We start from the raw sequence: 27,643 nt of genomic DNA on the forward strand, positions 1-27,643 counted from the left end.
GGAGGGGTAACACGGGAAGGGCCAGTTTGATTACTCTGCTCGTGACTGAACGCTTCCGGAAGCAGCGGTGACTGTGAAAGGCCTGAGCATCTCTGGCAGGCACCTGGGCCGCCCGCAGCAGGGAGAGAGGTACAACAGGCTGTCTTTCCTTACCAAAGACTAAATACAGCGTGCCAAAAATCAGGTCTTCTCTCTCCGACAAGGTGGAGATGAACACCGAGGCGTTGGACGCATTTCCCATCTGCAAAGCAACACACGAACACAGGTGAGAGGGGACGTTGGCTGACGAAGGAGTGCACGGCTCCCTGGGTTGCGGGGAGGACGGCTCTGCAGCACGCTCCTGGCACAGGGCTGCCACCAAACCAGCGGCGTGCAGCCCCCCGGGCCCAGCGCTGCAGGAGGGGGCTTCAACGCCGCGGGCGGCACCGACCCAACCAGCTGGGCAGGGGGCCGACAGCAGGATCAGGCCAGTAATCTCACTGGATTAGTGTTTCTTCAATTACCGATTTTACGGATTAGCACCAGCCTTTGGACTGGAATTTTCTTTGCAAGTCTCAGCCGTGCACTGACTGCAGCAGGCGCTGGGCATTTGGACGCAGGGACCAGCTGCTCGGAGCCAGAGGCTCTGTGCTCGACGAAGCCCCCCACCTCCTCCAGGCTTGCCCCGTCCTTTGCGTGCCTCCGCCTGTCGCCGCGGCCACATCAGCACAGAGACTTGGCCCAAGCTCTCTTTGCCACGTGGCAAACACCCGTGTTCACGTGCCTCTGCTGCGAGACGTGCACTGCATGTGCTGAGAGGGGCCCACGCGGAGAAGGGGACTTGCAATGAGCCGTTCATCAAACCCCGGCCCAGGAGACCCCACAGCTGGGGACAGAAGGGAGCTGTCACCCCGGCCATCACCACTGCTGGCTGGGACCTTCCTCCTCCAGCTGTAACGGAATCTGATCTGTGCTGCCGGCAGCACCAGCGAAGAACTTGAGGATGAACACAGGTATTAACAAAAAGAAAAAAAAAAAAAGAAAAGTAGTAAAAAGTCATTCCCTTTCTCAGGGCGCCTGACTCAATCAGTGAGTTTTATCGGCCTAATTAGCTTCCCTGTTATTTCGTGCAGCTGAGCCAAAGGCTCCCAAGTGCTCAGGCAGTTAACAGGGGGTAGTGGAGCGGAACAGCAGATGCGTTTCGGTGTATTCACTCCCTTCACTGATAACAAATAAATGGAAAAATATTTTGTTCAGGTGAAGAAAAAAAGAGAGGGGGCGAGAGAAAATAATGGTTTAATTATATGTTTTGATAGCTATTAGCTTGCTTGCTGGGATGTTTAATGCATACAGTATTCCTGCCTCCTTCCTCACGGTTCTACCTGCACGCTGCTGGAGAATGGAGAACAGGGAGCAGGGGCTGGGGAGGGGAAGGCAGCCGGGGCCGACCTGGGCACGCTTAACCCTCACGAGTGGCAATGGGCTGCTTGTCCCTGCCCCACAGCCTACTCTTCATAGGGTCACACTGCCAGATTTAGCTTCACCAGGAGGAGGTGAATAAAAATAATACCCCAGCACAGATCCTCACCTGACCTCTGGCTTGGCAGCTATCGCACAGGCAGGGGCCATGGGAGGCAGAGCCTTTCCTTCCACGAGTTTTGCTGACACGGACTTCACAAAGAGCAACCCCCCGTTACCTGCACCCAGGTGAAAATGCCCACCTCACATCCAAGGCTGTGTTCAGACAAATGGAGCTAATTACTTGAAGTAATGAGTAAATTAGGTTTGTGTGTAAGCGCCTTTTAAGACACTAATTGGTGTTAAACTGCAAGAAATCCTGCTAATAGTTCTTCGTTCTCTGTGTTACTGGCCCATACAGCCAAATACCACGGGGCTATGGTTCCTCTGGCCTGCTCCATGGCTTTTTTGGGTTAGGTGGGCACAATACCTGTGGGATGTTTACAGCTCATGCAGCCCCACTTGCTACTTCTCAGCGAGCCCATCTTCAGCATTTGATGTTAAGCAATTAAATATTTTTGTGATCTGTGCCTACATGCCATGAGTATGATGGGGTTGCCTCTGCAGGCCAGGCAGGGTGCTGGTTAATTTAGTTAACGGGAGCTGCAGTGGTCAGCCACGGTTCTCATTTCACTCTCTTGAACTTCTGGCCTCTCTGGGTGATTCCTGCTCCCTTTATAACCAGAAACAGTGGAAAGCAACAGAACTGGTCCGTGCAAAACCAGCGTGTGTTGCACAGAAAGAGGCGTCACGCACTGAAGACAGAAGGAGCCACAGCAAGCCAGGCTTTGGCTCGCTCACTCCAGTAGACATGGCCAAAGCCCCTGTGCTGCTGGCAGACTCCCGCATCCTTCAGACACGTTTTGCCCAGGTCACTGGTTTGACAGCTTGATGCAAATGCGATTTTAAATCAAGCTCCACTTACATCATCCTGCTAAACTGACAGAGGCTCTCGGGAAGATGTGTGGCACACTTGCCCCTTTCCTCAACTTATTTATTGGCTTTTGGTGATGAGAAAGAGATACTGTGCTGGTTTGAAATGCCCCACCCTCCTGCCTGGGTCTGGGAAGCCTGGTCTGTGGCAAACAGGGACAGCCAGGAGGTCTAACCACTTCTGTTTGGGTTTCCTAGTACAAAAGATCTTTCGGATGCAATCTTTCACTTCTGAGATATGACCACCACACCTGAGATTTTTCCAACCTTTGTTGTGCAAAACAAAGCATTCGTTTAACAACAGTGCGTGCTTCGCTGAGAAACTAAACCCCAGCTATTACCTGGGCTGGGAAGAGGCCTCTAGCCCTGGGGCTGGATATGCAGGCAGCCAAGGAAAGAGCAGTTAAGCAGGGATGGCCCAGGCAGGCCGATGGCCACGCAGCCAGTCTGCCGTTTGAACACACCAACGGTCCCTGTCCTGTTACCATACAAACAAGTACAGCATGGCAACTTCTCATACGTCATTACTTGTATTTACGTACGTGCAGTTTTGATGTTCAGCCTTAAAAATTCGTTATCTTTTAATAAATGCCTTCTAAAATACGTAAGGAAAATATTAACATTTGCATCTGGGAGGCTTCCTACTTTAAATAACTGAGTGTTGGTGTCAGAGCAGCAACTTGACTGGGAGGGCTCCTTGCCAGCCCAGCGCACGCTTTGCAGGCGCACGCTCCCCGACCCGCTCTCCCCTCCCTTACGCTGTCCCAGCTGGTGGACGTTGCTCTCCCAGTTCTACTTTGGCATGGAGGTAGCCCTGGACCACAGGAACACATTTGAATGTCCTCATTTGTATGACACAGCTCAGCTGCATCAATTTACTTCGCTTAGCAAACATCATTCACAAGGTGCTTGCTTTACAGCGCAGAGGACCCCTCTCTGTGTCCCCAGCGCGACTGAGGGCACCTGCAGCTCCGGAAAGCTCCTCGCTGCGGGCCCGGCAGAGGCACTGGGACATGCCAATGCCCAGCCAGGACGGCCGTTCCCATTTACTCGCCGGGAGCTTGGGGAATTGACTCGACAGGAACCCTGAGCGGAGCCCATGAATCCCAGACAGAGGCACAGCACAGGGGTGACGTAAGGCAGCTTTAAGCTGTCCCTCCTCGCCCCGGTCTGTGCTGGGCCAATCTTCCTGCAGATATTAAAGCAATAGCGAAGCTGCGGTCCTCTCTTCCAGGGGCTGGGTGGCCCAGGCCCTGTGACTTCGGTGCGCTCCCTCTGCAAGAGCAGCCTGCAGAAACCAGCCCCACAGAAACCAGCGGCTGTCCTACAAAGCTATATCTCAGCGCGACCCAGGCCCTGGGCACCGAGTACGCGCTGCCCGGCAGCAGAGAGATTACAAAATCATTTACGAAGTGAGCACTGCAGCTCTGGGGGTGGGAGCTGATGGCTTTCTCCCTTTATGAGAGCAATCATTTCAATAAGAGGATGTTCGTGGACACCTGGTACTGACCCTGCAGTCTGAGCCCCTTGCAAACACTCCAAGTGCTTTCGCACCCCGGGTTCAAGCCAAATCTCTCCCTCTGTTGACTGTCCAGTGGAGACTTAGGTTCTCCCTTGAGATTTTCACTGACAATCCCCACTTGTTGGACACAAGCGCTGGAAATTTCTAGCAGGAAAAGGAAACATTTCCCAACCTTTCTTCACCTGCTCTGTCCAAATCTCGTCCCTACCTTCACATCCTCACCACACTACGCAGTGACACACAAAGAATAGCAAAATAAACGGGGCTCGTGTTCAGGTTTTGGTTAAAACATTGTGAGTCATTTTATCTTACGAGAAAGCAGCAATGGCAAATCTGGGCTATCGTGGAAGACTAAAGCTTGCTGGCTGCAGGACAGACAGCTGGGGGATCTAAGGCTTTAACTGGAGGGAGCAGGAGTACTGACAGGATGCTGCAGATAGCTGTCAGATGAGACTTCTCCATCACGAGGAAGCAGAACAGGTTGGAGCCCAACTTCTCCCTTTTTCAGGCCACCTTCTAGAAGGTATGTGGGGAAATGGGCTTTGCTCCTCGCCAGCACATGCAGAAGCAGACAGGGCGGGGTAAGAACATCACTCTGATGCATATTCGTAATTGTCAGGGTGAAAAAGCTGCTTCAGAGTATTTAATTTCACAGCTAATGAAAATCCAATCTCAATGTGCTTTCTATGATGAATGTCCTTAGGAGCCCACCTCTCCCTTCCTTGTGTGCCAAAGCATTTTAATTGATGCTGAGGTTAAATTTATTAGAAAACCACCAAGTTATTAGATGCACAGTATGACACTGTGGATGTGGAAAAAAAAGGAGGGGAGGTTTTGCTACATGTTCATCAGCTCCTAAGTTTCTCTTCAGAATTTCTTGAGAAAGTGACTCACTCTTTCCCCTTAACCACCAACGGATAAAAAATGGACAGAGCTCCCAGAGGCACATTTCAGATGCATGCGCTAAGGTACGAGCCTATGCCTTTGGGATAAATGCACACACCATCAGGCTAGCTCTGTCTGGGGCACTTGTCCAAACAAGTAGGTTCAGCCTTGCTTGTTGCTCTGCCCATCCCTATGCAAGGAAGGAAGCTGCAGTTTTGGGTGACGAGAGCCCTGAAATGCTGCAAGGTGGGTGAGACCCAGCCAAGAGGTCAGGCACTGGAGTGATGTCCCAGGCTGCAGAGTGGCACCCAGGAATGGGACTGGGAGCCACTCACCCTGGGAGCAAAGGTGGTGCAGAGGAGAGCGAAGCCAGCAGGAGAGGAGGACGCCGAGGTGCTGGAGACTGGCAGCCCCCCCGGCACGATGGGTGGGCAGGAGGACATATCGCTGGTGGTGAAAGGGGGCTGCTGGGTTCATCTCCTCCACAGAGCACCCTGGATGCTAAATGCTTCACAGGGCAGTGAAAACAATCTCCCTTACTCTCCTGCATTCTTTGGAGGGTAAAGCATGCCCGTGGTACAGGGACAGGTGATTTATACCTCCCTGTACCAGACCGAGTGACTTTGGCCATGAGAATGACGTCCTTCATTAACCTAATTGGAAACAACCTTTACTTAGGGCTGAGCAAATCATTCCTGAAATTCTCATAATGCATAGCTCTCCCCTAGGCCATATTTCATTCTTCCTCAAGAGCCCTTGGAAGCAGACATGCTGCACACAGCACATGAACTCCACCTCTCCGAGACGCTTCAGCAAGGCATATGTGTATCAAGAACGTGGAGCCTGGGAAAAAGGAGGGACTGTGGTCACACAGCTGCACTGGCGACAAGACAGGGCAAGGTCCAGCACAAACAGTCTGGAAGGAACTGTTCCTGCTCCTCAGCGTGCATGCACACACGCAGCAAAGGAAGGAGAGAACTGGCAAAGCTTGCAGGACTTTGTTTCCTTCAGATCCCTGGCAGGTCTCCATCCTGCAATACATCAGGGGAGCTACAAGTGTCCTGTGAGATCACGCTGGCAAAAAGTAACAATACTCCAGTGGAGAGGAACTTCTATTTCTGCCATATCACTTGGGATAGGCCTTATTTTTATGATTGTGCCTGAGCTATTAGTAAAGCACACATCTCTCATTGTAATACAGAAAACGATTAAAATGCATCTCTTGCACTGACAGATACACTGACGTCATTGATATGCGGACAATAAGTCAGTTTTATAGAAATACAGAGAGCTATTATTTTTGTGTGTGAAAGTAAATCATAAACTAAATCCTGTAAACTTACCGTAGCTGTGTGCAGCGTACAGACAAGTGAAGCTACGCCCAGCACAAAAACTCAAAAATCTCAGACTTTCTGGTGCTGCTTTCGCTGGGGGCTTGTAAAGCCTTTCCCCTAGGTGAATTAGAAGGTGGTGCACTTGTCTGAGCTGCATGGGGGGACACTGGGACCTCTCCACACCTGGCCCCAGGAGGTGCTTACATGGTCTCTGCCCTCACGGAAACAAGAGAGTGAGCAACTTGCTTCCTTGCCAGTTCACAAACCTGTTTGGGTTCTGCTTCCCTGCTGGAAACCTGTCCAAACCCCCCCCCCGCTCTGAGCTTCTCCCTCAGGTGAGCGTGCGACAGAGGTGGAAGCTTGCACAAGCCTCCCCCGCTGCCGTCACGTTTAGTGGAGAGTCACAAGCTGCAGAGCCATCATTGCAGGTACTGAACAGTCATACTCATTTCTGACAGAAACAGCGGCTGGAGTTTTCTTCCAACTCAAAAACATTTCAAAAACCATGCTCAATCAGGACTAAACCTGTAACTCCTCTGGGAAGGACATCAGATGAGAATGGGGGGGGGGGGGGGGGACCCAGCCAGCACAACGCAGCCCTTTCAAATCAAACTGCTTGGCCACGTAGTCTTTGGGCATACAAAGCTGCTGTTGAATTTGATTTAAGCTCCATTGCTCAGACTCTGTTCTGAGAAGAGACAGACTGTGAAAGCTCCTTTCCCCTCAATTTAATCAGACTTCAAAATGAGATGAAGTTTTCCAAGCAGCTGCTGCCATAGGTACATTTCCAGGAAACCTCGTATTCTGCATCCCAGACCCTGTTCTTGTGTTCACAGGAAGAATCAAACCTGAACCTACATCCCGTGTTCAGCTGGGAGGACGCTGGCATGGCTGGACTGGTCTGATCACGTGCACTCTGTCTACCTGAAAAAACACGCATTTTATTTTGTGTGATTGTCGGTTTTGCCCTTTCCCTCTCCAGACCTGGACAGTTGCTTTTCCTCAGCCAACGTGCCACAAAGCCTGAGCCTTTCTTGGGGAGGAGGAGGAAACCTGATGAGCCTGGAAACTCAGTTGACCTCCAGTCTCTTTCAAGAGTAAATAGCAGGAATCGATTTCTGCAATTCCTAGCACAGGGGAAGCTTAGACACTGCTGCCTGCCTAGCAAATAAAGCAAGCCTTAAAAAGTCAGAGAAGAGCAAAAGAGCACAGCTGAGTGACTGCTCAGTGTCTGAAGGACAGATTGGAGTGTAAGGAAAGGCAGCCCTTGGTCCCTGACCCAAAATCACTTTGTAGATGACGGAGTTTTCCTCTGCCAGGGCTGCCCATCCCATGGTTACACACAAACCAAATCTGCTTTCTGCCTCTCGTGTACGGCACCCAGGACTCTTGCAAGCCCCTCGGAAAGGGGGAGCAGCCCCACGCACACGCTGAAGCTCTCGGTGAGGTGTGTCACGCACACGCACCAGTGCCCAAAGCTGCCCAGGTGGGGAGCAGAGGTGGCACCCAGAGCTGGCACTGTGCCCCAGGACACGCACTCCCCCGGGGGACCGTGTCTCTCACAGCCCCGGGACACAGCCAGCGGGGCTGGTCTCCCTGCCGTGCCCTCCCGCACCGGGGGACACCCACGGGGACCGCGTCCTCCCCACACCCTGGCCCGGGGATGCTCGGGGGCACCGCGTCCCTCCCGCGGCAGCGCCTCCCCCGGCAGCCGGGCCCCCCTTACCTTTCCCGGAGGAGCCCCCGCCGCAGCTCCCGCTCTCCGCCGCCGGGATCTTGCCGGGGCTCCGGCGGCAGCTCCGTGGGGCGGTGGGATGCGGGGAGGACGCGCAGGTTCCGCGCCCGCGGCAACGCGGCGGCTGCCACCGCGGCTCAGCACCGCGGACAGCTCCGCTCCCGCCGCGCCCGCACCGGGGCCGATCCCTGCCCCGCCCCGCCCGCAGCGCTGGGCACGGCCCCCGAGCCGGGGAGGCTGAGGGTCGCCGTCCCCACACACAGCCCGGGGCAGCTCCCCACCAGACACTCAGCCCAGGCACCCTCCTCCCCAGCCGCCCATCCCCACTGCCTGCTGTCGGAGCCGCTATTTTCACAGCAAGGGAAACTGAGGCACGGGGAGTGTCGTTTAAAGTACGCCTCAGCATGCCCAGGCACTCTCTTCCCTCCCCCTGGCCATCACCCTCCCTCCAAGGATGAAGCAGGCTGGTAATTCACTCACCTCTCCTTGAAGATCCGGCTGGCCACCCCGCTCGGCCCCATGCTGTGCTGCGAGGCGCTCCAAGGACATGCTCGGAGTGACAGAGGAGACAAGGAGGTGGGGATCGCCGCGCCGAGCCTGTTGCCAATCGGAGCTGGGTTTTGTCTTCCACCCAAATCATTTGACCTGTCTCTGCTTGGCAAAACACGAGTCACAACCATCACTTTACCAAGCATTTTGTTAATTCTCTCCACACCAATGGCTTTCCCTCGGTTGCCGGTTAGAAATGGGAACAATATCAAAAATCTTAGTGTTCATTTTCAGAGCTCCATATATTGTCAGGACTGCTGGTCAGCTTGGATTCAAGCGCTTAAATCTGCTTCAGAAAGGAACCCCAAAGCTGGAGAAGTGGAAAGCAATAGAACAGCAATAGCCTTTTACGTACTCAACGTGCTTCGGAAAGAGCCTTCATGAGAAACGTTTACAGACCAAACAGCTATGTAAATAGATACATACTGAGATTATTATAAACTGAAAGTTAATTGTTGTTTGTGTTCCAGAAACACAAGGGTCTCAGCCAAGTTTTAGGCCCTGTTGCACAGTCCTCTCCACATGGCCAGACTTAACCCAACGAGCCCGACATCCGTCAGGGAATGTGCCTCATTCTCTGCCTTTCACCTGGAATGGACCTGAGGCACGACATTCAGTGACATGCCAAGGGACACGGAGTCCTCGGCAGAGCCACAAGCTCAAATAGAAGCAGCAGCACTTTTCCCTCCACACTGTGCTGTACACAGGGACTGCAAATAGTTACTGAACTTTGTGGGCACGTTTCCACAATTGCATTTTTTTAGCATAGTTTCCTTGGGAAATAGACCTCCATCTCAGTCTGTCTTTCCTCAGCAACACCGCTCCTCCCCAACAGCACTTCATTCATCAGCCGTTCTTACCCAGATTTGGAAGAGGGATTGACGTCTGAGATAATTTAGTTCCCACTCGGTTTGTGCAGTGGGGAAAGACCCAAAGGAGCTGGCTGAGGAGGTGAGAAAGCTCAGCGAAGACGCCATGGACAGGCAGCTGATCACGCAGCACCCATAGACCCCGTCTTGCTGCCTCCCTTCTTGTCTGCAAGAGATTTCTTGAGAGAGATGGAGGAGCCAGGGGTTACAGAGGTGTCAGGACAGAAAACCAAAACTGCGGGATACTAGACTTCATAAGGTCGGCTGTTCATGGAACAGCTTTTTTTTTTCTTGAAGCCTAAGCAGGCGGTGAGCAGCGATTACACCCAGACCTACCACACTCTTTCAACATTGCTTTTTTATGACAATGATCAAGGCACAGAGTGAGTCTTTAAAGAAGTACTCTTGATCTGGGATTAAACCAACAGGTTGATTTCTAGAAATCAAAACTGACCTGAAGCATAATTCCTTACTCTGAATCCTAGAGATTGTGGTTCTAATTTTGTTTTTTAAGCTCTTCCTTCTTCTTCCTCCCTCTCCCTCCCCCAAAAAAATAACCAGAAAGAAAGAATGAAGCTGTAAGTTCAAGCTATCAGCTCCCCAAAGGAACAAGAGCCCAGTCAACAGAAAATGACTGCAGGACACTGGCAGCATCGCAAAGACAACAGAAGAGGGACGTCAAACTTCCACAATGCCACTTGTCCCAGAACCAATATTTCTGGCTGCCAGCCAGGAGAGTCTGAAGTGGAGAGGACTTGCCAAGCCAGTAACATCCTGTCAACAGGCAGGCACCTCGGAGAGCCCTGCTCCCCTTCCAACACCAACATTAAGCACAGCATTGGGATCGCAATCCTGCTTCATTTTTCTCTGTCTCTCCCTCTCTGCCCCGTGGGTGACAGGCGAAGGCTAACCAGAAGTTTTTGGTATCTCTTTGGTCAGAGACCTACTCAAGTTCAATCTCAACACTGCAGGTACTCAGTTTTGCTCCCCATTCATTGGAACTCACTTGCACCAGCTGAGGTGGCTTTGTACAGCAGATCCTGGTGGTCTAAGGTCTCGGTTCCAGCCATGCCTCCAAAAGAGACCAGTGTTTGTTTAACTCTCTAAACGCCTGTTTAATCCTGTTCTCCTGTCAAAAACAGCTTCCACTCAGGAAGATACTTTCTCCAGATGCTTTTGTAAGTCTATGCTAATCAAATTAAATTCAGAGAGTGGTGGTCAATGGCTCGATGTCTAAGTGGAGACCGGTCATGAGTGGCATCCCTCAGGGGTCTGTGTTGAGCCCGGCCCTGTTCAACATCTTTGTCGGCGACACGGACAGTGGGATAGAGTGCACCCTCAGCAAGTTCGCCGACGACACCAAGCTGTGTGGTGCTGTCGACACACTGAAGGGAGGGATGCCATCCAGAGGGACCTTGACAGGCTGGAGAGGTGGGCCTGTGCCAACCTCATGAAGTTCAACCAAGCCAAGTGCAAGGTCCTGCACCTGGGTCATGGCAATCCCAGGCACAAATCCAGGCTGGGCGGGGAATGGATTGAGAGCAGCCCTGAGGAGAAGGACTTGGGAGTGCTGGTGGATGAGAAGCTCAACATGAGCAGGCAATGCGCCCTTGCGGCCCAGAAGGCCAACCGCATCCTGGGCTGCATCAAGAGGAGCGTGGCCAGCAGGTCGAGGGAGGTGATTCTCCCCCTCTACTCTGCCCTGGTGAGACCCCACCTGGAGTACTGTGTCCAGTTCTGGAGCCCCCAACATCAGAAGGACATGGACCAGTTGGAGAAGGTCCAGAGGAGGCCACGAAGATTGTAAGAGCGCTGGAGCACCTTTCCTATGAGGACAGGCTGAGAGAGTTGGGGCTGTTCAGCCTGGAGAAGAGAAGGTTCCAGGGAGACCTGATAGCGGTCTTCCACTGCCAAAAGGGGGCCTACAAGAAAGATGGGGAGAGGCTGTTCAGTAGGGCCTGTTGTGATAGGACGAGGGGTAATGGTTTCAAAATACAGGGAGGTAGATTTAGATTGGATATTAGGAAAAAATTTTCTACAATGCGAGTTGTAGAACACTGGCACAGGTTGCCCAGAGAGGTGGTGGAGGCCCCACCCCTGGAAGCGTTCAAGGCCAGACTGGATGAGGCTCTGAGCAACCTGATCTGGTTGGAGATGTCCCTGCTCTTTGCAGGGTTGGACCTTTGAAGGTCCCTTCCAACCCTAACCATTCTATGATTCTATGTATGCTTAAAAGCCTAAATGTCTAATTACAAACACAGAATTCGCAGTACAATTGCAGAAAATGGAAGGGAATGGCAGTGAGCAGAGGGACACTGGAACTCCCCTGCTCACCAGTGAGCCAGGAGGACATTGCAGCAGCTGGTAGGACCTCTGCTTTAACAAGGGAAAGGAGCAAGCGTTCCAGATGCCACTTTTGAAATAAAGCTTATGGGCTTTTTCTTACAAAGAACTTTAAAATGAAAACAAATGAAAACGAATTACTGTGGGTCTTCAAAATGAGTATCTGGGTTCTCCTGCAGCCAAGGGAAGCTGGTAGGGGAAGAAAATGCACATGCACACACCTGTGTGGACATGCCACATCTTCCTGTCCAGAGGAAGCCAACAAGTCATGTTATAGTCAAAGAACAACACTGCTCACCTCCTAAAGCCTTCAACCAGCTCTACACACAGCGACAAAAATCTACAAAAGTTGCCTTCTTTTGCAGCTGCATCAACGAAACTTTATATTTGCTGCTGCTTGCTCAGGCTTTCAGCCTTCCAGGGCAGGTCGCTGCCTCCTCAGCATGCTGCTCTCCCCGTGGGGCCGGCTCTCCTGCTCCCCAGCTGGCCCGTGAGGATGCGGGTATCACTTTTGCACCAGGTGAAGACGGGACAGTGCAGCCCAGCTGCCACCCATCAGAGGTGCTCTGCAGCACTGTGTCCTTGCCCAGCCTCAGCTCAGCGTTGCTGAAGTCCAGATGGTGGGAAGTAACCTGAACCGCGTATCCCCCTGCCTTTCAGAAGCTACCAGCTCGACACCAGATACGGGACCCTTTCCATGAAAATGCGGGCAGCACAACTCCAATAGCGTTGGAGATAAGGAGGAGATGAGACTCTGGGAACCACTAGTCTGCATTTGGACTTCTTTGCCTGTGGTTCGGCCCCTGTGCTGAAGGACACTGACTGCAAGAATTTGTAAGCGTACCAGTGCATTCAGTCATTTAAACGACACCCCTGTGCACCTAATTTCTATGTGCAGGTACTACAACCTTGTCCATGCACGCTGGGCATTTTGACACACAGGCATTCATTAGGGAGATGCCTGTATACAGTTAATTCACTTGTGTGATAAATGTACATGGAAAATAGACAGTCATCCCTCTCCTCTGCACATCACCCCTGACACTGAATACTGCCCCAGCGGCAACCGCTGGCTGGGAGCTCTCATCCTTACTGCAGTCCACGCTCTGGGATAACGAGCAGGAAAAGCTGGTTTTAAGAGGTCAAGGACAAGAGGATACATGGCCACAGGCAGCGCTGCCAGTGCTGCCAGGTGCTCAGTTCTCTGTATGTTTCTTCCATCTCTGGCCTTTTTTTTTTTTTTTTTTTGCACTGATGGTGAAATGAAAAAGCATTCCTTGGGGTACCAAAGGGACACGGCAGAGCATCTGTTTTCTGAGACAAAGGAGGAGGGACGCTGCTGCCGAGCAAAAGACAGCAAGCCAGCTGATCAGATCTGTACGGAGGTCTTTAACAAGACAAACAAACATCAACCGGGGATAGGGAATATCCTGGGAAAGCAGTGGAAGTTCCCCAACACCAGGAGACTAAAATGATTCAAACGAGGGAAAAAAAAAGAAGAAACAGATTGGTGTGGTGGAGAGTTAATTCCCACACTTGCTCTGCTGTGGAACAGGTGTCTGAGAGACCATCCAGCTACAGCATCATTAGAAGACCACTCCAGCATAATATATAAGATATTCTAATTGCTACATCTAATTATGAGGAAGAGTAAATCACCATGAAAAAATTATCTGTCAAACAGAGTATAAACACATAACTGACAATCAAACTGAGAGCTGTCATCCGTCTTCAGAGGCTGCTGCTGCGTACAAAAAGACACGACTTGTATTCGTGAAGTAGAAGAGTGCTTCTGGAGTTATTGTAAAGTCCTATTAATCTGATAAATATTTAAATATTTACATAAACTTGAACCAAAAATGAAAACTTTGTCAAGTATATTTTCCTCAAATTGAAGACCAGTAGGACTCCACATTATCCAACTGGATTTTGCTAAGGCAGCTGAACAGATGTTTATAACAGTGCTTTGTGAAACATCTGGTACTAATCTAACTAAAGAATTTTTAATTAGTCATTAATTTCCTCAATAAAACAAAAGTCCAGACCACCTGCCATGACCACAGACAGGTCTAACTAAACCAGCGACCCTAAGAAGTCAGCATAACTGCGCACCTTGCCCCTAAAGCTCCAATTTTTATATCCTTATTCATAGCTTGCTCTTCCTCCATCAAAGGCAATGTAAATAAAGAAAACAGGAGTCACTGTCACACATGGATGATGCCTTCAACTGGAACTGAGTTACACCCCCACCCTCATAGCAATTCTCCAACCCCAGCCTGGAATTCAGCCCAGGCTCAGGAGGCCCCCGCCAGCTCCTCGGGCTGGGAGCGTGAACATCTGCCGTTCGGCAGCCAAACCAGCCCACGTCCCATGGCAAGACGACTGCGGTGGCAGCAGTGACAGGTTAGAGAGCGAGCTGTAGCCAGACACCTCCTGTATGGGCTGTGCTGCTGAGAGAGTGAACCGAGCAGCCCTTCCAGTCTGTGATGGCTGCTTTAATGACCAAGGCTGAGATTTTGGCTTTTGTGTTTTGAACGCAAAGCTGAGGATGCACTACATGCACCCACAAGCTGCTCAGCTATATAAAAATGCCCTTAGTTTTTTTTCTTGTTACTGATCCATTGCCAAGGCAGCAAGTGCCAGTTTGATCGCACAGCCCTCCTGTGTCCCCAAACCGTCATTGGTCCTTCCAATGTGTTTATCTGTTTTGTTTTTAAGAAGTGAAGGGCTGATGGAGTTCAGATTTCCATTTAGGATTTTTACAGCACTACAGCTGGGAGGTCATTCGTGAATTTACTGGATTTTAGTGCTCTGGTGGTGCCAATGTTTTATTTTTAAATTAGATGAGGTTATCCAGTATCGTGTATGAGCACTGCCATCATTGATAAAAGCACTGACAGACTAAGAGGCAGGATGGACTATACATCCCTGTAGTCAACCAGGAGCCTGACACTATCCCTAAAGCCATGGACTTCCAGGGTCTGAGCAATTCCCTAACTGGCCTGTTCCTGATTAGTAATGGCATCTAATTCATTGCTAATGAACGCCTTGGCTCAAGTTGAGTCTTGAATCACAATTTTCTGCCCTCAGTCTTAAGCCATGGTGTTTCTCTTCCTTTTTATGAAAGCAGACACGGTTATATCCATTTTAAAGGTCGCTGGCAACGGCAGTACTGAGTACAGTACCAACACAGGACATTATTCAGGTCAAATGTGCACGGAACCTGTATTGTTGGTAGATAACATTGCTTACAAACAGCTACTCTTACTTACGTGAGTGACTTGTACAGGCAATGAAAGGTGCAGCCTACACCTTGAATTTAAACCCATACAGCTCTTCTAATCACACATTTCAGTTTTAAAAAGGGACAGGCACTTCTATCCAAAAACTGTAAGGAGACAATACTAATTTAAGTATAACACTTACTAACATCCAGGAACTCGGGTATTGAGCAGCACATGAAAATATCATTCCCCTTCAGCATAAAATTACTGAGTCTGAACATTAACATTGTTTTAACACACTGAAAACTGATGTCAGGAGTAGGTGACTCTGCATATGCATCACTTGCTCATACCATGTCAGCAGTGGCACCTCTACACATCCAGTGAAACATTGCATTTCCGCTCCAGCGACTCCTAGGAACAAAGTCTTACAGAAACCTCTCAAATGAGAAGACCCTCAGCGCAAAGCCAAGAAAGAAGAAATTCTACCACACTTGAACCTTTTCTTTGCAAAGTCGGGTGTTTCAGCTAAAAGAAGGTTTACAATAAAACACAAGGCTCAGACTGGAGGGGCTGACATACAGGAGCACGCTGCTTCCTGTGGCCTCTGCTGCAGTGACATTCCTGTCCAGCAGAACAGAGCAAGCAGTCATGGATGGGATTGCCTCAGGTCACAACAAATAGACTTTCCAGAGCTTTCAATGGATGCCCTTGGTAACTCAGACCAGCCCCTGGCTGCACACAGAGATGTTAACTGGACCACGCCCAGTCACCCTGTGCTGGCAGCAGCAGATTTGAGCATTAGGACGCTCAATTTCCTTGGTCACCTCTGGTTGCCTCAGTTTTCCTCTCAGAAGAAAGCAGATTGCAGAGATGTTGTGAGGCATAACTTAAATTTGCAAAATGTGCTGATATCACTAGCTAGAGATCTGTTCTGAATGTTTAATTTTTATTTATCATAGCCTAAACAGAAAATCAGTCAGCAACACACAAATTAAAACTGAACCATTAGAGGAGCCTGCAAGAGAAGCGATGTTTAGCTCTTTCATTAAGTAGCGATGACAGATACAGATTGGGAACATGTTCCATAGCATGAACACGAAGCCCAGCTGCAGCCTGAGGCGTAGCGAAGCCTGGAAGAACCAGAGTCGTTTGTATGCAAATGACAGAGCTGTCCACAGAAACATGAATCAATGACAGGACATGTGTGCAGAGATTCGGAAGCGCATTGCTCAATCTCCTACAAAGAGGGTGGGAATGCTCTTCTCTCTTGTACACCTAGTTTGTTCCTGCCGAACAAAGCAGCACGTACTGCAAATTGCTCTCATCAATAATCAAGCCGGCAGAGGCAAAAATAAAGTGACAGGGAGCAGTGATGCAGGGCTGAAGTGGCAAAACAGCTCTGAGAATATCGTTCTCAAAACTATTCACAAGAGAGAGGCTTGAGCAACCACCCCGTGTTGGTCGGGGAAGATGTGGGCTCTGGGGGTGGCCTCGTCCTGCAGGGCGTTTCAGACAGGAGTCCTTTCCATCATCTCCCAAGCAGGTGAGCAGCAGAACAATGCGATGGAGAGGAGGAATCAGAGCTGTTATGCCCCACAGTCACTCACCTGTGAAGGGGAAGGCTCAGCGAGACAGTATGAGGAGGCAGAGCGAACGCCTGCAGCAGCCAGCAGCCCAGGCAGGCCGGCACAGCAGCAGAAGATGGAAATTCAAACTCCTATGCGAAATCTGAGAGCAGAAATAGCACAGCCCCGTGAAAGGGTCTCACTGCCAGGACAGGGGTCACAAGGAACAAGTCAGCCAGCTGCGCTGCACTGCCCAAGCCAAATGCTGCTGCATCCTGCTTTGTCAGGGAGCTGAAAGGAGCTTCGTCCTTCAGCCGAATGAAAAATTAGTCCATGGGTGTATTCATGGGACAAGGGAGCGCAGAGACAATTGGGAGGAAACTATCTCAGTCCTCACCTGGATTAATGACTCAGAGAACTGTCTAAACAGCTGTGTCGATACCAAGGATATCTGCAGGCAGCAAAAGGCTCAGGACCAGATGCAAACCCTATCTCCACCACACAGGCCAGCGCTGCGGCTGGAAGAAGGTGAGTTCCCTAAGAGACAGCTCTGTTTTGAGCATGAGCGACAGCAATCAAATGGCCATGGGAGGGGGTAGAAAGGTCTTGATGTGCAGATGGGCACACTTACCCACTTTGCCAGTCACGTACAGAGCACAACACTGTGCAGTATCAGAGCCAAAGGGTGAATCTTGCACAACATCCTTGCTAGGGCTTCACTTCTGCCCTCGTTTGATGTTCTCTGTGCACAGCCATCAGCACAACTGCAGCACACATCTGTTCAAGCTAATGGAGAAGCTTCAGGTGGGCACTGAAGGAAACAGTAACCCTTAGGAGGACTTGTTCCTTTGTCAGCACTTTGTATGAGCAAAAAAGGCTGTGTGAGACTAAACAAGCCATTCTAAACAATTACATACCTACTCACACACTGTTCCTGTGGTGCAACCAAAGTGAATGCCTGTACCAATCAAACACTAAGAAAACACGGCTTGCAGTGAGCTGATGACCTACTCACTGCAAGAGAGCCAGCTTAGACCTCTGCAAGTCCCGGCTCCCAGATGCCTCTTTCAGTCTCTAGACAAATTACACCCTTAAAACATCCTGTCTCAAAGGATAGTAACAAGTTGTTTATTTTGCAAGGCACAGAAGTCCACAGAGATCAGATGGCGGGCAACACTGCCCACCAGCCAAAGCCAAGGTGGAGCCTTTATTTCTGAAGCTACACAAGCACAGAAAACACTGTCTTGACATTGATTTCCTTCATCATTCTCTGACTTAAGAGATTGCACTCTATCAAGTTCCTGCTATCATTTATCACCTCCACAGAACTATTGGATAAACCCTTTTTTTTTCCAGCATTCCTCAGCCTATGTTGGGAACTCATTTTCCCAAACAAACACATTTCTCCCCGCTGTCTTCTTCCAGCCTTAGTACTGTCCCGCCCATTGCACAGCAAGCTACTAACCTCGCTCCGCACATCTGCAGGAACAGCTCCAAGCTCTGCCACTGAACTGTGCTGTAACTTCAGGCAAGTGACTGAAAGTCTGCCTTGTCACCTCCATCACACAACACCGACAATGCACCTTTTGCAGCTCTTGGGGTGATATGAAGCTTTGCTGGCCAGAATTGAAATGAAAAGTTAGGTCAGTACAAACTCTCACTCGTGCTTCCTCACATAAAAAGATAAAAACTCTCACTGACAGAGTTGGTGTTCAACCCCTTGTGAAAACCCTACTGTTATACCCATTTACTGGTAAGCACTCAACAGGACGGATAACACTGATGTGAATTGCCTACAGTCCGTGGTTGGCCTGGGAATACGAAACCTCAAAGCTACCAGCACAGTGATGTTTTAGTCAGGTTTGCCACAGGAAATTTTAAAGGTATATCGGCACCTGCCAGGCAAAATGCATTCAAGACAATCAACAAAAATATTTTGAAAGAAATTTACAGTCTTCAGTAAGTGATAGACCAGTATCTCATAGAATTATCAAGTATATTACAAGGAAAGGTCTATAAAAATAAGCAGTGATGAGTTAAGAGGATCATCTGTGAAGGAAAAGAGCCCATGAATGACAACTTCGGAATTATTCCAGCTAAAACCACGGATCTACAAGTAGATTAATTTTAAATACAATGGAAAACACAGAACTGATCCACTAAACAAAAAGTGTGGAACTGAAGAGAGGGCTTTGGATTCTGCTCAAGTGGCTGTTTCATACCCCTTACAGAGAAGCTCAAAGGCACGAAACACAGCAGAAGCTTTGTAAGTCACTTCCCAGCTCCGCTGCCGTACAAGAGCCGGACATCTTAGTGAAGTATTATCATCCCCACTTGGCAGAAAACTTGTGAAGACCAGTTGAGAGGTCTCCAAGTCAGCCAGCTGCTGCTGAAGTGTTGCACACTACCACTCTTGGCTTCCACTCAGACCACAAGAGCATTTCATTTTAGAGAGCAAACAGAGAGCAGAAAATAAAAGCGCTGATTTCAATTGCATCCATAAAGCAGACAGTGTCCTAAGCTTTAGAAAAGATGAGCTACAACATAATCAAAGAGGTCAAAGATATTTCCCTAAAAGCATGCTCCTAACATTTGACCTCAGTAACAGCAGATTGAAAGATAAGTTCTCCTTCAAGACAGCTTCAGTCAGATTCATAAAGACAATCACTAGAAACAGGCACAGAAGAAAATTCTGTGGCAAAATTGCCTGAATGTAGAGTGAGGTTCTCTGTAAAGCCTCAACCCCTCTCTCAGTACCCCACAATTATTTGGCTAGAGCAGGGATGTACCAAAGCAGCCACACTACATGGTACTAATGAAATTAATCTAGAAAGCATTACTTCCAGTTCCGTTGCTCTTCCTTTTGGTGAATCATGCCACCTCACTGGGCTTCTGTTTCCCCACCTGCAAACAGCATTAACAGCATTTATTTCATACGGTGTGGTGTGAGGTTCTGCTTATTATCTGTCTGTCCACGGCTCCAAAATCTGCATGCAACGAGTTTTTCAGCATGTCAGTCACATTTTCTCCTTTGCTGTCTCCCAGGCACATTTTGTACCTACTAATCCTACCCATCAGTCTGTTGTGCCTCGCTGTGTCAAGTGTCCTACAGATGTCTGCGTTCATCGCTTCCTGCACGCAGCTCTGCTCGCTGCATCATCACTGTAAAAGGGCAGGGGAGAAAGCCCACTACATTTGCCTGACAAGATTTAGCCACACTGGCTGATTTTTATCAACTCATATTTCTCCCACTGCTTGGTGTTCTCATCTCATTTTATTGTCGCTAGATTCTTACTTAGCCTGACTGAGGTCAGGCTCACTGGCCTATAATTTCCTGAGTACGCCTGTGCTGAAGAGGCAGCTCAGCATCTTTGCAAGTGGGTTAGGGACAAATTTGAAGGGTAACGTTCTGTGAGAAAACAACGCTAGGTGATGGCATTCATTTAAGACAAATCTATGCTACAAGCTACACATGCTGTTGCCCAACTTCCTACCATCTGTACGCCAAACTTTCAGCTTTATGTTAAATAGACATTAATCTCTTGCTTGTATACTTAGATGGAGGCATGAGATAACACATATGTTGCTCTTGAGATGCACTTCCCCCCTCACAATTTCTGCCGGTGACTGTAATGGAAATATATATTAAAATACATGTTTCTGTTCTTGTATTTGGCTTTTCAGTGCCACCCACAATTCCCAGTGCCTGCATATTCTGGCTTCTCACATCCCACTTGTCCGCTGTGCCTTGAATGCTACCTGCTACTTAAAGTCCAGCTGGCCACAGTTTAACCCTTACCTTTCAAGATCCTATCCCAGACTCCCTCTAAATCAGACCGGTTCAGCTCCAGAGCCCTGGACCAGACACTGCAAAGCATCCCCAGGAGCACTCTGGGGGCTGGATCCTACCCAACATCAGCACCATCAGGAGGAAACAGCCAGCACAGCAACCAGGGTGCTCCCTCTCCAACTTCCCCCATCACGAAGAGCTCATCTCACCCCTTGCCATAGTTTCTCAGCAGTCAAACTTTATTGAAGAGGCCAAAGCAGAGGGGAGCGGGGCAAACATCTGTGGAGCAACAAGCCGAAGGTCCTGGAGCAGGCTCTGGTGCGGGGAGTCAAAGGTGAGCACATGCCTCGGGGTTACTTTCCTAGGATCAGACAAAAGCCGGAAAGCAAATGGCATAAAACTGAAATACAAGTAGGTAGCAGTCAGACCAGCTAAGAACCGTCCACAGAGACTGCAGTCATCCCAGTCACAACAGGGGATACCTGACAGCGGCCTTTAAACATCAGTACAGAGAAAACTCTTCCAGCGTGTGGCTATTTCATAGCAAGGATACAGGCTGAGCTGTGGGGATGGTGCAAAGGGTCTGTGTGGTTCACGAAGTCATGAAAGGGAATGGACATGCTGAGAGCACTTACTAGTTCAGCCACTCCTTGTGACCTTTGACTGTGGTGTCTCCTTTATGCCATCTATCTGCCTGCTTTTCCTCACAAAACTGAAGACTGGCACGCTTTTAGGCTCCTGTGATGCTCTGAATGTATTAGGCCTGCAAGTCTCATTTTCTGCAAAATCTCTGCAAGGCTGCAGACGGAGCCATTAGCACTCACCACATCTTGTATTTGCATTGCAAAGTGAATCTGGTGCACCCAGCACTGGCAGACCAGTGCATGCCTCACGGCCTTCAACACAGGCACACATAGGAGCAGAACCCTGCTGGTACTAGGGTGCATTGGTGCCAAGAACTGGGGTTTGGTCCAGGAACGGAAAAATTTAGCATTTAAAAATCCTCTTAGGTCAGCCACTTCACTAAACTGTTCTGCAAGGTGCTCTGTTTCATTAACAACTCCAAAGGCTGATTTTCTCAATACTTTTAGCTTTCCCAGAGGTCACTAAGGGAGCACGGGTCTCAGCTGCATAAGGATGCTGTACATCCTGCTTCAGTTTGCAAGTGCCGCAGGACCACATGACAAATCAAGCACGTGCCAACACACACAAGTGGAAGTGCATAGAGATCTGTGTGCTGTGGTTTTGTAAAAGCCCCACACGTGTGAAAAACCTGACAAGAAATATAAACTCTGTAGTAGTGAATAAGGCTTCATCCTTAGGAATTATGGACTAGATTCCTGAATGGCATAAATCAAACACAGCTCTAAGTGACACCACGGGACCAATATATAGTGGCTGACAAAGGACTGGAACATGAAAGCTACCCAGCCCTGTACCAGGCAGCAGCATAGACCAGCCATTTCACACTCTGGAGTTAATTCCTTTAATTTGTATTTTATTCTTTTCTAATGTTCAAAGCCTACTTTGAACACACGCAGACCTAGTATCTTATCAAGTTATTTTATTTTAGGAAAACACATGGCAGATTCATTTCCATTAGAAATGCATCAATTTAAATAGATCTTTGGCTGGTCTTTCAAATTGTTCTCAATTAATATTCCCTTTCAGATCTATCTGAAAAAGCTTCCTTTGCTACTACCTAGCTTTTCTGCATTAGAATATGAAACTAGCATTTCAAGGAAAAGTCAGTTTTGCATGTAGAGTCATTAGATACTACTTTGTTATCAGGCTATTTTTAAGCCAATTTTTTCTCCTCCTCTCTGAAGGACTGTCAGGCCAATAACTTTCTCCCCTTATCTTCCTACTCGTACTGCTTGTTGGCACTGGTGTAATTTCTTTCCCACATTTCTTTACTCCATGGCTCGATTGTTTTTAATGAGCCTTTCATACCTCTGGTTTTATCTAGTATTAATTCTGTACCCTCAGCTCCTCTCCCTGTTGTACAGGTCAGGTTTGGCCACATTGCAATCAGTGGTCCTCCACCAGCATAAAACCAGCACAAATATTACGGTGCCAGGCTCCATTTTCAATATAAAACTGTGTCAGTCATGATTAAAAGACAGTGCCTTGGCGACTGGTGCGTAAGCTAGTTTGGTGTCTCAATCAGGTTTCTAGCAGATAACTTTCCCTAATCACAAACCCACTTAAAAACCTCTTTGTTTGCTGGCGATGGAAGAGCTGTTGACTGAACAGAACTGGAAATCAGGCTTCCCTTCACGAAGCTGCTTCTGGTGCAAAGCTGCCGGGTGTCGTGACATTACTGTATCAGGGGAAAAAAAAACCCAAACTTTTCAGCGATAGCCCAAAGGGGGTGGGTGAAATCTGGACATCCCCAGCAGCTGAGCTGGTGCTTTTCACAAGCACTACATTCCAGGGAGTGCAAATGGAGAAACTGGGACATGACTTTCAGTTTGACAGGGAAGGTGTCTGCTGACAATGAATGAACCTCCCTGTAACTTCAAGCTTTGTTGGGGGGCGGGGAATAGACAAATTTTAAGTGCCATGGAAATAAAAATACCCCACCATTTCACTTTATCCTGTCACTCTGAAGAAATGTAGTGCTTGTTTTTAAGACTACTTTTCAGCTGGCCATACAATTTCTGAACAGAAAATCCACAGTGCCAAGCACTGACAGAAAAACCACTGCCTCTAGCTATTTTCTAGTCATATGGAAAATATTTGACTGAGGAAGTAAAGTCCTTCATTGGAGAGCTTGAGTGATAAGCTGCAGGCAGAAAAAAAAGTAGAATCAAATCAGTGTCAAACCTACATTCACTCCCAAGGCATGTGAGCATCCTTCCCAAGCTCAGTAAAACTCATTTTGCCATCAGGCTTTGAGCCTGTTGAAAAGAAGTAGGAAGTACAATGAAAGGAAAAACAGGATTTTTAAATCAAGAACTGAAAAGTACCAGAAGACGCCTACAACCTGCCCGGAGACTTAAAACTCAGGAACAGTCAATAAGCAAAATACAGTGATTAAACCCTAGGCTTGTACTACAACAAGAAACATTTGGTTTGGTTTTTGGAAACATTTTTTATCTTTCCTAGCAGATAGAGTTCTTGGTGGCAAAGTCCTGTATGCTTTGCACGCCTGCAGCAATATGTTGTGTCCCAGGACCTCTCATCTTCCCCTTAAGTCATGTTTATAGACCTCATAGTATTTTAACACATCTCAAAAACAACTTTAAGGAAAACAGGTTGTTTTCTTCTTCAGCTTTCCATTGTGTAGCAGCTAACTACAAGTAGAACAACGGCTACATACCAGGTCTTCGTGTCTCAACCCCGCTTCTGCTTCCCAAATTCCCCGCAGAGCAAGACCAGACAGACACAAGATTCCAAAGGTATCTACACCACTGCAACATTTAACAGGCTGTATTTTAAGCCCTGAGCCATAAAGAAGGAATTTAACTCCAGCTGCAGGCAGTAGAACTGCACTAAAGACAAATTTGTTCCAAAAGTTTTAGGTGTGAGTTACTAGCATCTGAGTACTGCACCTTCTCTCTTTCACCATTATAGGAAGTTCTTGGAGAGGAGCATCACTTTACTAAGCAGCACCCAGTGCTCAGAAAGGATATACAGCAGCACGGTTATCACGCTCTATTTCACAGCATTAAAATGAACTGTTCTCCAAGCAGGAGAAGTCCTCATATCAAAGATTCAAACATGACAGGTTTCGATGCTGCTAGAAAAGATTGTTTTAATTTTTTATATCCCTCGAAATAGTCCAAGACTTTATGAGTTGCAATGGAAAGACAAACAGATTTTGATTCCTGAAAGAGGCAGAAGTCACTAAAAGAGCTAAAGCGAACGGCAGGTCTGAAAACCTAGATGTGGCAGACTTTTCACAGAGCCTGGCACCGATCTGTAGGTTAGAGAATGCATTTCAAATGAATCAGTGCTTTTCTATCTGAATAGTGAAATGCAGGAGTAAGAACGGGAAAGAAAGAGATCCTTGAGACTACCTGTGCACGTAAAGCACCTTTCAAGTTTGAACAAATTCCAAAGACCCCCCCTGGTAGGACAGGGGCCATACACAGAGCAAGTACTCCCTTCTACCCTCAAATACTCATCCATTCTAAATCTTATTTCTGTTACCAATTTGCACAAAGAGGTTTTGTGCTCTCAGGCTGAAATTCTCCACTGGAGACCGAGAAGCGGAAGCAAAGCCTAAGAGCATCCTCTGCTCAGCTCACACTCCCCCAGTTCTGTCCTGGAGCAGCACCAGGACAGCCGAACCCCTGAGCAGCATTAGCACTGCAGCTGGTGCCCTGGGCACCCCGGCCTCCACCACCAGGTCTTAGGGACAGAAAGCCTGGGCAGACACTGAATGAAACACCCCCTTAAACAAGGTACAAAGTTTCCTTAAATCCTTATCAACACAAGACCCAAAATGCCAGATCGCCTACACGGAAGCACTGTCTATAGAAATCTGGAGAGCAGGAAACACTATTCCTATAACACGATGCTGCTCTGCCACTAGGCTCCAGCTGACTCCTTAATTTCTACCCTTCCTACCCTTAACTCCAGCTTCGCTCACAGCACGTGTTTGCTGCAGAAGCTATGCATAGATCTTCTCTCAGAAGCTGGCCAAATAGATCTTACTCTCCCAAGACTCACAGTGCTCCATCCCCTCAGCACGAAACAGTCTGGGCATGAGCAGTAACCAATACCAGAGTGCCACCTATAGCCATTCCACACGGCTTCGCAGCTACGCGGAGCAGAAACTGCACACGCATGGTCATTCCCCTTCCTGGCATTAGGAATACCTCTCAGAAAAATGCCTGTCATTAAGGTCTGGAGAATAAGAGAATTCAATCACAGCAAAAGATGGAACAGTAGTTACCCTAAAGAGGGGCTTTACTTCTCCTGGAGTGAGAGGTGGAGCGTGGGGAATAAAGCCCTGCTCCCCACTCTCCCCTAAAAAGGAGAGGCAGAGCATATGCACACAGCCCACTGATTTCTGCTGAGGTGGCCCAAAGCCAGCTTATAGAACAGGCTGGTTACAGCTATAACGCATCTTCTCATTTAATACTGTGTGAAAAGACGGCAGAACAGGTTTGCATTCTTAGGGCCAGGAACCAAGCATACAGCAAAAAGAGACTGAAATAACATTCTCCCCTCAGTGCACACCCCAGGGCCAACAAGCCACCCCCACCAGCTATTCCCAAGAGAAACTGAGCTCCTGGGCAGACGTTCCACAGCGGGGGAACCTTTCACCCTCCAGACAGAAAGGTTTATGGCTAACCCCAGCAATGCAGTTTGAAGAAACAGGTTTTGAACAGGTGATGCGGCAGATGGCATCTTTGTCCCCTCCTGCTTCTGCCACTGAGACGAAGCGTGCTAGCTGCCCCCAGTAAACCTGTACAGCCACCCTGCTCCTTGGGCACACCCAAGCACTGGTGCTGCCAGGCACAGACAGAGCTGTCAGTGGCACTGTTCCCTCCACCATCACGTTGGGGTCACAACGCAACCCTTGCCATGTGGGTAATGACAGGCTCCACTGCATGCTTGGCTGTAATGGAGAACACATCCAAAAAATCTAGCCAAACAAAACCCCCATCACTTCAGAGTTAGACAACCCCACCTACACATCCCAACCAAGCCAGCAAAGCACTGTTAGGTGTCTGCTGGCTTCTAGTGTCAGGAACTGCAAAGGAACAGTTAGGTAGCTCTTTCCCGTGGTTGCATTCAGCATTCCCACCTAGCCATGCTCCACCTAGGAACACAGAGGGAATCTTCTTGCTGGGACTCAGGATGTCCTCCGATCCTGTGCTAACGTGGTTACCTAACACGGTTCTTCTGTACCCTTTAAGGGACCACACAGACTGTAGTTATTAGTCAGTAAGCTTCCACCAGCTTCTGTGGCCCCACTGTGGGACCACACGCACACTCACCACTCCCGGTGGTGCGAGGGACGCACACAGACCACACAGGAGAGGAAGAGGCCTCTCCTCACCATAACAGAGCTGCCTTGTGGGAAAGTTCACTGTGAATATACCAGTTAGCATAAGTGCACTAAGACATGTAAACAGGCTGTTCCTTTTTGGAGTTGCTGGTTGGTAGCACCTATTTTGATTATCAGTTCATTTATTAGGGTTTGGGATTCCACATGCCACTGGCAAGGATCCACAACTGGGTCACCACAGAAGCTCAGTCTTGCCTAACGGCAAGGTAAAGTGCAGAGCAGAGTTTACACATGTGCAATGACAGAGAGATGTGCAGAGATCTCCACTTCCACGAAGACAGTTCACCAGTACTGGCCATGCTTTAGAAAGCTGGTCTGTGAAAATTTCAGGTAAGGCAGGTAAATTAGAGCGTACTGCACACAAAGCTACAAACTAGATTTTACTTACTCTGGGGGAAAGTAACATTTTTCACTAAGGAGTTGATGAGCAGTTGTGGGTTGATTTTTCTTTTTCTTTTTTTAAAGCAGGTTGATGATGAAATCTCAGAGCAGTATGACTATCATGAGAATGCTTTCTAAAGCAGGAAGCATGACAGCCCCACACCCACAACAGCAGAAGCAGCTGCCACATGCAAGTTGTCAGCCACACACTGCAGGTCTGATCCTGCACTACTTAAAGCTACTTGGAGCTTTGACATTGTCTTCAATGCTGTGAACTGCACAATGTAGAATCAACTAAAAGCCCAGCGTAAGAGAGGAAAAACAAATGGGTGCTATTACCCAAGTCAGAAGGTACTTCACATCCTCATCTCAAAGCAGGAACTGCTAGGATAGAGCCCAGCATGAACAGAAGTACCAGGACCACCACCACTTACATGCAGAATGCGCAGCGTTAAGAAAGGGTCCCATCAATAAGAAATCTCAGTAATTAAAACAATCTCTAACCTCATCTGAAGTTCCCTGCAACATGATTTCAGTCCTTCTCAGATTCTGAATGCTGGAAGAGAAATTTCTTCTTGATGCTAAAGAAAAAAAAAAAAAATTAGAGCAGGTTGTTTCATTTTCATCTGGAACATTTCCACCTGCCCACCTCTTTTCTGCACAAAGCCTTCCCAAGTTCAATGGAAGTCCATGCCTGGCTTTAAGCACAGACAACACAGAAAGCTGCTGGGTGTCAGGAAGATTTCCATAGCCCCTTTGCCTCTGCTATTGCAGTGGAAAGCCAGACCTGCTGCTGCCAGCTGAGAGAGGATCTGGAGCAGAGGCAGCTGATTGCAGTGGTGGACCAAGCAGCAATCATAGCCTCTGACCCTGCTGTTCCTCAGGGCAGGGAAACAACAAAACCAGCACTCCAAGAAGGCATCTGTGGCAGCATGCCCCAAATGGGGGAAGCATTCTGCCCACATTTGAAAAAGCTTGGAGCAAC

At 48.7% G+C, this 27,643-nt stretch overlaps 1 protein-coding gene across 1 annotated transcript in view; it reads right to left on the reverse strand.

Annotated features, from left to right (window-relative positions):
* The window catches only part of LOC104482739 (opsin-5-like), a 39,423-nt gene that overhangs the window by 8,049 nt on the left and 3,731 nt on the right, over positions 1-27,643 (reverse strand). The window contains exons 2-3 of the mRNA XM_086761063.1: positions 8,387-8,557; positions 154-241 (exon numbers count right to left, since the gene is read on the reverse strand). Coding sequence (XP_086617189.1) covers positions 154-241; positions 8,387-8,455 — 157 coding nt within the window. The 5' untranslated portion in view covers positions 8,456-8,557. The remainder of the gene's footprint in view (positions 1-153; positions 242-8,386; positions 8,558-27,643) is intronic.

This window comes from Chlamydotis macqueenii, chromosome 16 (genome assembly GCF_036417535.1).
Source record: "Chlamydotis macqueenii isolate bChlMac1 chromosome 16, bChlMac1.mat, whole genome shotgun sequence".
In the NCBI taxonomy this organism is placed as follows: Eukaryota; Metazoa; Chordata; class Aves; order Otidiformes; family Otididae; genus Chlamydotis; species Chlamydotis macqueenii.